Raw genomic sequence first — 12,068 nt, forward strand, 5'->3', positions numbered from 1 at the left:
AGTATTATGTGAAGCCAACTGGGGACTAACTACTGACAGGACTGTCACAGCTTGAAATTAACTTTTTTTTTGATGGGCTACCAATTTCAGAAAGTGGTAACCGAGGATAGTGAACAGTAGTTCCATATTCCTGAATTGAAAACATAGTTCCCCGATTGGAAATATATGTGTTATTGAAACACTTTTATACCCGTAAATCTTCCATCTTTTAAATGATGACATAATCAGTGGTAGCCTGCGTGGGCTAAACGCTGCAAATTATGGTAGCGCCATGACAAGAATTGATAGCCTGTGGACATGGGACTACTAGTACTAATTTTGAGCCCTGGCCGTAAAACTTGTAACATTCTGGATAAAACTTGCACTACATGTATCTAATGATTGATGGTTTGAGGGTGTACACTCCATTGTCCTTCTAGTGGATGGCCAAAATGGATTGAAATACAATGGACTTAGGTGTTCATCAAATGCATGTACTCATAGTGGTCTATTGTTTCTATCATTCCATTTTTTCTAAATCACGTAATTAGGAAGTCTTACCTTTAGTGAGATTTGTCAGACTAGCTGCAACCATGCAAAGAACAAATTAGCACTGTGGGTTAGTTTACTTTACAAGATAAATAAGCAGTAAATGATACAATATTACAGCCATGTTACAAAACATTACAATGCTGGCAAAGACAGGCACTCATGCTGAAGTTCGATCACCTTGAATTATTAAGTGTTTGTAATTTTGTAATCTCCATGACAACCCTTGAATGAAGTTGCAGCTTTTCATGTATGTAGCACACCCTCATAAGGCCATAATTTTATTCAACTTATTGGCCAATCAGAGAGCTTCTTTCATGGATAAGCCATGCTTTACAGACTCCAGATCCAGACAACTCTATGTCTAAGCTCAAATGACGAACCACACTTTTGGGCAATATCCTGTCGATTTCTACCCATGTGGGGGTGTGGGTGGGAAATATACATGAAAAACTGGCAAGTTCATTGAATGGTTCTACATCTGTTACAGAATTACAAATCCTAGTAATAATTTGAGATGAACTTTCATAAAGTCTACATGTTATGCTGAAGTCTGGTTATTCTAATGCAGGCATCAATACCAATCAAGTGAGATTATATTAATCAACAGAATGGTTTTTACACAGAAATAATTACTTGGTCTCCTCTAAGTTTTATAACTTACTAAAATTGAATGCATTTTAACAAGACAGATAAACAAAGACAGACAGACAGACAGACAGACAGACAGACAGACAGACAGACAGACAGACAGGCAGACAGACAGGCAGACAGACCGACAGAATATAGTTCTGCATGCTGAAACATCACATTGAAAAACAAAAACATCAAACAATTTGTACAATAAAGCTGGTCTAAAATACACATACTATACAAATAGTTAATAGAAAAGTCATATTGGAGGTATTCTGTAAACTCCAGAACTAAAGACATGAATTGTACAATTGAGTACGTTTACAACTTTAAACAAACTCTGCTAAACTTGACAGCAAAATGGATCAAAACCAAGATCTGACATAAGTCAGCTGGCATGCATGTCTCTGGTTGTTGTATTTCACAGGAGTATAATCTTAATAATTTTATAGTAGCATCTTTAGTTTCATGAATGCAAACATAGCAGTCTCCCAACTTAGAACATTCAAAATGTTCTATTTTTTCTATATCTTCTTTCCCAACCACAGAGTATGGTCTAAACCCTTTGTCAATCACTTTTGATGTTCAGAATGTTCTCATTTCAACATATTTCTTTTCCAACCGAAATTAGAATGGTTTAGTTTTACATCCTGTATTAAAGTTTATGTCTGATCTTGAATTTTTCAGGTGTTCTTTCCTTCAATATATTATTTTCAACCTCCATGAGAATAGCTTGAATCATTCCCCAATATTTTTTCTTCATTCTTCTGGAAAATACTTGTGACATGAGTGTTAGCCAGTATTTGTCTTTGACTCATATAGTGACAAAGACTCTTAACTCACTCATATTTTCTTGACCGAATGAAGAAAAAAATATTGGGGGAATAACATCTGTATCTGCTTCTACATCTAAAATTACACAGTGCTGTTACATGCAATGATCATTGTCACTCCACACATCACACTTCATGTATGTTTACCTTTTTTGCCTTTTTTGGACGACATCTTTTTGGCAGTCTTGTCGTCAGGACTGTGCATAATCTTGTTTTCCAACTGTTTGACATTCAACATCCAGCATTGACTTTAACTGGAAACCTGCCTGCGGTGAAAAAAACAACAACATAGAAAATATCAGTCACCATGGCAACGTGACAGTGAGCTTACCAAACAACCTGTACAGTAAGTATACTCCTACAGACATACATGGGTGATGACAGAATAATTGCGATGAAAAATTAATTTCCTGTGGAGAAAATATCACAAATTACTTGATTTAACACATGAACTATTTGAAATACATGTTAATTACACGTTACCTAGCCAGATGTTCAGGTCAAAGATTCAACTCTAATTCAAGAGATACGGAATCTGTTTGAAACACTTGAACGTATATCTTTCTTGTACTTTGTCCCTCCCTGTGGCACATTTACAGGGCAAATATTAAACTCTAATTAAAAAGATACAGGTCTGAAGATCTATTTGAAATACCTGAATATAAACATTTCTCATACTTTGTCCCTCCCTGTGGCACATTTACAGGGCAAATATTAAATTCTAATTAAAAAGATACAGGTCTGAAGATCTATTTGAAATACCTGAATATAAACATTTCTCATACTTTGTCCCCTCCCTGTCACATATTTAGGTCAAATACTGAAGTCTAATTAAAAAACAAGTCAATGTAGCTGAAATATGTTGTTGTGTATTTCTATCTTGTCATTATCTGAAGTATAATCAGGTCAAATATTTATGTCCAATTAACGAGAGGCTTGAACCATCTGTAAATGTTGTTCCTACATTTCTATCTAGTCACTGGCCATAGTATGTGTGATAAATTCTCAACTCTAATTAACAAGAGACATGTTTTATCAGAAACATTGGTTTTATCTTGTCATGGACTGTTAGCACACTAAGTCAAACTTTTACTCTGATTGTAAGGTACAAATGCTACAATGACAACTATACATGTCTGTGAATACTAATTACTGAGTTCTTATACTTTATACATTATGTACACCACACAGAGCAAAATGACAGAGTTCATTCAAAACATCCTACTTGCAATGCTACCATGGGAACATCAGGTCAAATGACAGAGTTCATTTAAAACACCCTAATTGTACTATTACCATGGGAACATCAGATCAAATGACAGAGTTCATTCAAAACATCCTACTTGCAATGTTACCATGGGAACATCAGTGTTTCAGGACAACATGTACACTGTAACTATTGAAAGAAAGAATATCTCTACTGTCTAGGAGTCCTGAACATTTTAATACTTGAATATTGACCACTTTATAGCATCTTAGGATTCATTGTCACCTTAGGCCTAACAAAAAAAAAATGTGGTTCCGATTATGCTCAATTTTAGAATAGGTGGGGTAGGTAGATTTTTTTTTTATTTGTATTTTTTTTTTCATGTGTTAGTGTCTAGTTCTGGTAGTCATGTTTCCCAATGGTTTTCCATATGGTCTCTGTGTTATTGGTTTCTTCCCATCAGATGTACAGCCATTACAGATTAGAAGAACAGTTTTATTACATTGTCTTTTTAAGTTGATGTCAATTTCTGCATGCACTATATCTTGCAAGACTTCTCAATTTTCGCGATTTTATCATTTTTTTCTCAACTATGTAAAAAAAAAAGTTTAGGGTCCGTAGTGAAAACTAGGTGGGGGTCAGTTAACCAGAACCAAACAATTTTTTTGGGCCTTATCATTAGTGAAACTGTTGTATAAAAGTTTGTATTCAGAAATAATGTACTGTACGTCCATGGAACAAGTAATGTCAACATTTTAAAATATTCCATATATGCTGGGTACGGTCGATATCATTAATATATTTTGTATTGGTGGAAAAGTGTGTTGTGTACAACTGAGTGGTATTCAATATATTTTAAGGGTTAAATTCTGCTGCATATTAAAAGGTACCTGTATCATACTACTTACAGAAGAGTACTTAACATTACTTACTATTGGCACAGCATAGTATTGAGACAAAATATAGTGATCCAATAACATGTATGTATGAAACCCTGTCATGTCAATAAACTGTGCTAACAATGCCAGAAGATGACTTTTGAAGCAAACGTCAACATTAAATTTTAATGCTCATGGTTTTAAATATTCTGTAGTATTTTCATCCGTGTTAAAAATCTTATGATCTCAGTGTGTGCCATATTCAAAATATTCTTATAACAGCTACTATTTAATTAGTCAAATTAGGAATGTACTACATCGTATGTATTACTTGCAGAAACCCATCTATTTCAATCAATCCACATTTTTTTTGTATTATAATTTGTCTGTCTGACTGACTGTCTGGGAAAAATTGACCCTCTCTTGAAAAGAATAATCATTAATGATCTCCATGACGCATAACTACACAAAAATGTGTTGCTATATACCAATAAGGGAATGCTTTCACAATTCAAGATTCCTTTGGTGTCACATGACTCCAATGACAAGTCATGTGACCAACCCAGAATATCAGACCAGTCAACAAGTCCACAGGTGTGGTTCAAGTGAAAGCTTTGAAAGTTTTTGCTTTCACTAACTATCAATTGTGTGTAGTGTTTCAATAGTTTAAATTTCTATATCAAGTAACCTATACAAATGAGTTTACATCAATAATAACAAAGCAATGCATTTTTTCCCCGAGTCAAATAAAGTATTTTTTCTATCATCATGGTTAAAGCTGTACTCGTTACAACTGGAACATTTTTTGGAATCTTTTTTTGTTTAAATAAACGACTTTAATATAGTACACCCTGGTGTCTGTAATTAGCAGTACGCATAATGTATCCAATCAAACTGAGTTTTGAATCTGCATCCAAAAATCAACACCCCAATGAATAACAATTTTATTATAAAGGGCACTATGTATGTCCCTTCTCAATTTTAGCACAACACAGAAACAGTCAAGGGACTAATTACAAATAAACACACAGTAGAGATGTACCTGTTTTACATGCTACATTACCTAAATTGATCATTGGGGTGAAGGACATATCTTCATTATCCGAGGGCACTGTGTTCCCCTGCTGTACGTGACCCCTGTCCACTTGTATAATAGTTAGGTCACTACTAGTATGTTGTCCACCCTAAGGGCACTACGATGTCCACTTTAAGGGCACCGTCACAGATAAGGGTGCTATGATGTCCACTCTGAGGGCACTGTCACAGATAAGGGCACTACGATGTCCACTCTAAGGGCACCGTCACAGATAAGGGTGCTATGATGTCCACTCTGAGGGCACTGTCACAGATAAGGGCGCTATGATGTCAACTCTAAGGGCACTGTCACAGATAAGGGCACTACGATGTCCACTCTAAGGGCACTGTCACAGATAAGGGCGCTATGATGTCCACTCTGAGGGCACTGTCACAGATAAGGGCACTACGATGTCCACTCTGAGGGCACTGTCACAGATAAGGGCACTACGATGTCCACTCTAAGGGCACTGTCACAGATAAGGGCACTACGATGTCCACTCTAAGGGCACTGTCACAGATATATGGGCACGATGATGTCAACTCTCCAAAGGGCACTGTGATAAGGGCACCATGCTGTCTACTCTCAAATGTAACACAACAGGGGAGTAATAAAGGGAATAATTTCAAGTGAACACAAATGAACACACAGTGATGTAACTGTGAACTGACTATTGTTAACTGTATGTACCAATCAATACTTGTTAACTAATCTTACATAACGAGTGCAAGTTGTTATGTTTCTTTCATTACACAAATAAGAATCAAAACATACTGAGATTAATTAGCACTATTATTGAGGTGAGTCCACCTTTTTTCACAACATATAAGCAAGGAATGCTTTCATGTTCAAACATCAAAGTCTGGAATTGTGTTATTAAACTATTCATCCCGCCATCAAAATGAAACATTTATGTTCCAAAACTTGTCTTTAGAACACATAGGGGGTAATTATATGTTGGTAGATATGTCAATCAATTGGTTGGTTAGTAGGTGGTAATTCCTTTCTTTCTCTGTCTTGTACTGTCTAAAAAACTCCCTTAATTTGAACTTGAGCTTGAAAGTAAACTTCAAATTCAAAATAAGGGGAGTTTAGAAATTTAAAATTTAAAATAGGGGAAGTTTGAAACTTCCCTTATTTGGAATTTGAAGTTTACTTTCAAGCTCAAATTCAAATTATGGGAGTGTAGATAGTACAAGACAGAGAAAGAAAGAAATTGAAATTACCACCTAATAACCAATCAATTGACTGAGCTGACAGACAACAGTTGGACCAACACACTGAACTAAACTATGGCCGAGACAATTTTTGCACTATATCAACCAGCGGGAAACGAAAAATTTGAAATTTTTACCACAGATATTACAGGCAGATTGAAGTACATGTGAATAAGACATTCACTGACAAAAAGCGATACAGCACACTGAAGCCAACAAAATTTAATTCACTAAAATTAGAATGGAAACAAAATTTGGAAAATTGATTTGCTGCTAACATTTAAGTGTGTCAAAATATGTCCATAGTAAACTGTATGATTAACTGTGGTACTGTCACCAACACTTTGATTTCGTGTTTATGATATACACTAAGTAATGCTAAAGGGTTAAAAAGACAACCTGTATTAATCTCTATGTATGAAATGATGACGTACGTGTTTCAATTTCAATTACTACTTGTTCAGCAACCGAGATGTCTCGATGTCAGGAATGGTTAGCTACACCCATGTTTCTGTCAATACGCTACACCCTACACCCCATCAACTGCTGCACACATGTGATATGTCAGATTGAAATCAGTAGAAGTATTAAATGTGATTTGAAATCGGAAGTTACCAGTGAATGGTTACTTTGTAAGACACAACGTGTTGTGCTACCACATCAGCCATAGGGTTTATACACTTAAAAAATTCCAGGACTTTCCAAGAGTTTTTCATCATTCATAATCGTATACTTACGACTGTAACATGGATTGTTCAGTTGATCTATTTTCCAAGAGTTTCAATGAGTTAATCGCACTCTCCAGGAGTTTCCAGGAGTCCTTTGAATTTCACGGCCTATCCAGAAGTGTATGAACCCTGCAGCCAGCAGGAACAGAAGACTGCATGGTATATGGCTGAACAACTTGACATATCTTACACTTACTTACAGTATTAGTGAAAGGTGAATTAGAACTTTTACTTCCTGGTCAACGGTAATCTGAGAGGGGTATACTTTATGTACCTATAGTATATATACCTGAATACATTGTATAGCATTCAAATGTGCCTGGAACCTAATATGCACACTGCATTTGTACCATTTCACTTCCTATTACAATAATATGAATTTCAACTAAGTATTTTACATTAAAATACAATTTTCCCACTCATTTGAGGGGTTGAGGGTTTGGGTGGAGTGTTACTTTCTAGTCTTCTATTCTAACAACTATACTATGGCAGTAATAAATGATATTGAGTTCTTATTTCTATCTTCTAGGTCATGTCCAATGTTTCTGTCATCTAGTATGCACACTTATAAATCATAAAACTGTTTACTATTTCAAACAATACTTGTGTATTTGTGTGAATACCTGCACTGCTGTTGTATCCTATAGAATCTAGTCATGTGGGGAATCGTGTGGGGAATCGTGTGGAGATTCATGTGGCGATTCATGTGAGGATTTTGACTATCAGTTTCACCTTGGAAGACAAAAGTCAATACACCCACATGACTAGATACCAAGCTACTGTTGTTGTTACTTACTATAATTATGTATAATTATATAGCTATAACATACAAGTTATACATTTTTTTTAATTTTTTTAATTTTTTTTTTTTTTTTTTTTGGGGGGGGGGGGGGGGGGGGCAAATACAAACTTACTTAGCAAAGATATCACACCTGCTGATCCATGAATAATCAACTTTGCACAAGTAATTTTTAACATAAATCAGATTGTGATGCCGAATATTGATCTTGGAGGGGATCTCAAGATCTATGTGCAGAAGTTGAACTTTAAGGCAACAACATGCATATCTCATATCTTGAGGTATTCATGGAAGATAAATTGTTCTGGACTCATTTGCAAATAACTGTATTGTACATCTGAAGTGTTTCTTTGCTTTTGTGGGGTTGGGGTATGCATACATGATGATGTATGGGTTTGTATGCATTGCAGGCATCTGATGGAACTACTCTTTACACGTGGCAAGTAAAAACCAACATCAGATTCACAAAACAGGTATAAGAGCAAGACTTTCAAGACTTTTCATTCAATCAATTTGTCAGTCTCCAAGTGATACATTTGTATTCAGAAATGCACTTGATGATATTGATCCATTTTTACAAACTAGTATTATTTTTTTTATGAAAATGTTATTATAACTGATAAGGAAGTCAAATAATGTTAAAGTAGTGAAATGTTTCTTTAAATCACAATATAGTCTTGATCTCTACCCTGCTAATTAAATCAGGTCTTCAGTTGTCAATATTTGCACAGCATCATATGTACATTGACATTATATGTACCTGTATGTATGTATGTATGTATGTATGTATGTATGTATGTATGTATGTATGTATGTATGTATGTATGTATGTATGTATGTATATATGTATGTATGTATGTATGTATGTATGTATGTGTGTATGTATGTGTGTGTGTGTGTATGTATGTATGTATGTATGTATGTATGTGTGTGTGTGTGTGTGTATGTATGTATGTATGTATGTATGTATGTATGTGTGTATGTGTGTGTATGTGTGTATGTGTGTATGTGTGTAAGTATGTATGTATGTATGTATGTATGTATGTATGTATGTATGTATGTATGTATGTATGTATGTATGTATGTGTGTGTGTGTGTGTGGGTGTGCATGAGTTTGTGTACATGCATGTGTGTTTGTTTATATGCAGCTAATAAATTCAAATGACTTGTGAGAACAAAATCTGACATTTTTTTACTGCAAATATAATCTTTTGGGAAATGTATCTCTTCACAATTGTAATTATACTGGTCTATATATCAGGCATAAACAGCTACCATACTGTTGACTCGGACTCTTCAGAGAACCACTACAAAATAAATGTGGGCGGATCTAGTTGAAAATTATCCATGTTGCCCACATTTCAAAGCATGCCTTGACCCTCCAGCTGTGTGAAATCAAAACTTCTTCACATGACATAGTATCAGTACAGTCCAAGACAGACATCAACCTTGGACAAACATGTGATATATACATGGGCTATAGATTTGCCTGTACCATCTCTCCAAGGAGGTGTGACCATATATCCACCCCCTTAACCACACCAAAACTTGCCTACACTATCGTACTTACCATCAACTTAGAAATGAAAGAAGAGATCAAGAAAACATACAACATAAACTAAAATGCAAAATTAGTAGGTCTTAATATCACATATTAATGCGAGGGAGCAAAGAACAAAAAGAAATGGGTAGATAAAAAGAGTGATAAATCGACATAGCTGCCAAAGATTAAACAGATAGGCTGTTATACAGGTGAATGCATAATGCTGAAACGGACGCATTTAAAGATCATTACAAGGGTGAGATGGAAGTCAGGAGAACAGTAACACACATAAAGTAAACAGATTTGAAATTAATTAAAACTAAATAAAGGGAAAATAAAGGAAAGCTAGTGCAAACTTACATGCTGAAGCATGCAGAGGGAGGCTCCGTCACCTGTGGCTAACTAGGTGTCAGTCAACAGAAAGAAAGCCTGCAACAAAATGACCTTTGATTAGTTAAGTAGACTTCACAACAAACGTTCAAAATAGAAAACCACACCCCCTATCTTGCTAGATTATGGACTGAGTTAAAGATTGCCATATGTCAGTGTGTATACAGTATATATACATACCCAGAAGTCTGTGATGCATGCAATGTACAGTCATGGTAGTATAGTAATTGAATATGTGTCTCCCAATATATGTCAATGTGGTACTATAATATGCCCTGAATATCATTTGTGTCATATCAGTGCAAGACTTGATTCTCTTAGTAACATTTTTGGCTTTTTTGCCCTTGGAAGTTGGTGATAAGGACATGTATTATCTAACCTCAGAACCAACATGATAGTGGGTGTCAAAAGTATCGATATATGATGAAATATTTCACAACTTGTTAATTCTCTAATAATGTTGTTAGCTGGTGTGTTTGCACATCAAAACCAAGACAATTACCATGATAAAAACATTTGAATATTTGGTATGTGTCAAAGACGTGTAATACAGTCAACAGTTAAATACAAATATGTTCAGTGGCTGCACATGTTCCAAGCATGACTACCCTAGCACATAGTTTACACACATTTCCCCAGTCATACAATACACAACATACACACTGACATATCTACACACACCTACATGTACATATACACACACACACACACACACACACACACAGACACACACACACACACACACACACACACACACACATACATACATACATACATACATACATACATACCGGTACATACAAACATACATACATATACACATGCATACATACATACATACATACATACATACATACATACATACATACATACATACATACATACATTATTACATACATACATTTGTACATACATGTAACGTACATATACATATGTTCCATGTACACACACACACACAGACATACATGTACCATACATACACATACACAAGTTTTAAAATTGTCTGTGATGTTCATGTTCTAATTGACACACAAATACAATCTGTAAAAGTTTTAGCTGTGAAGATAAAGGTACCTACAGGTAATATGTAACTGTTATTAGTTAATTGATACCTGCTGGTCACTTTATACATCCCATTACAGTGACATCCATACAACACAATAAAAATACCAAACAGGATAACACTAGAATAAACTAATTATATAAACATATTACTCCATACCACCTCATCAACTGACCAGCTTCACATATGACCAATACAGAAATACTAACACAGACATAGTCTATCACAGTATTCAGCGAAATCATATTTTTTTCTCCCACAAGAGATTAGAGCAAGGCCACTGGTGTAAGATAAATTGATGTTTAACAGACCACTCCTTGCACCAGTCAAAGTACAAAATCTGTTGTTCGTACAATTTTGTTAAATTCAAAACTAAATCTCAGCATTTTAGAACTACTTTTCCTTTCAGAAAATTGCAACACTTTCACTACAATTATAAAAGTACAGTGCCAAAAAGATTCAGGTTAAACCGTAATATAGAATAGATATCTAGAAACAATTAAAAGAAGAGTTTGTTGACATGACTATTGTCCTTATAAATACTGACTAACAATAGTATCCTTTGTAATGATATCATCAAATATGTTGCATCATAATTAGCTGGTAGAAAAATATTGTAGCATCACACAAATTTAACATGAAAATAAACAGTTCAAACTTTTGCTGTGACTTTGTTCAAGAAAACTCAAACATATTCTCAGTTAAAATCAAGGAAAAAAATCAGGGGTCACCATACAAATTTTTTATATAGAGGTCAAAATGTTATCAAAATTATATAAATTTTAGAATCCAAAATGGCTGCTGAACACTGTGTTAACTCTATGGAAAATAACAGATTGTCGTATTCCTTGAGAACAAGATGGGGACCCCAAATTTCTTTTTATTATTTCTAAATGATCAAAATCAAACTTTCATATGGCAAAGTTTGGAGAGATTTTAAAAACTTTGATTTGCAGTAAAATTTATCCCCAATGTACACTCTATATCGTTCCAATATACTCAATAATCCAAACCTCTGATGGGCGAAAAATAACAAGCTTAAGAACAATATTTCCTATTAACAAATAGAAGAAGTCAAGGAATTTACATAAAATATAACCTTTACTGCATGTTTACATCATATAACATTTGTAAGTACATTTGAAATTCAATAAATATATTAAATGTAAATTAC

General features: G+C 34.6%; 1 protein-coding gene across 3 annotated transcripts in view; it reads right to left on the reverse strand.

Annotated features, from left to right (window-relative positions):
• LOC144436300 (uncharacterized) overlaps positions 1-12,068 on the reverse strand; it is a 37,318-nt gene that overhangs the window by 12,368 nt on the left and 12,882 nt on the right. For 2 of the 3 annotated variants that reach the window (XM_078125052.1, XM_078125049.1), the window contains exons 2-3: positions 9,802-9,870; positions 2,142-2,260 (exon numbers count right to left, since the gene is read on the reverse strand). In XM_078125052.1, the coding sequence (XP_077981178.1) occupies positions 2,142-2,232 (91 nt within the window). In that variant the 5' untranslated portion in view covers positions 2,233-2,260; positions 9,802-9,870. The remainder of the gene's footprint in view (positions 1-2,141; positions 2,261-9,801; positions 9,871-12,068) is intronic. The other variant, XM_078125051.1, reaches the window with a different exon arrangement.

This window comes from Glandiceps talaboti, chromosome 6 (genome assembly GCF_964340395.1).
Source record: "Glandiceps talaboti chromosome 6, keGlaTala1.1, whole genome shotgun sequence".
Taxonomy (NCBI): Eukaryota; Metazoa; Hemichordata; class Enteropneusta; family Spengelidae; genus Glandiceps; species Glandiceps talaboti.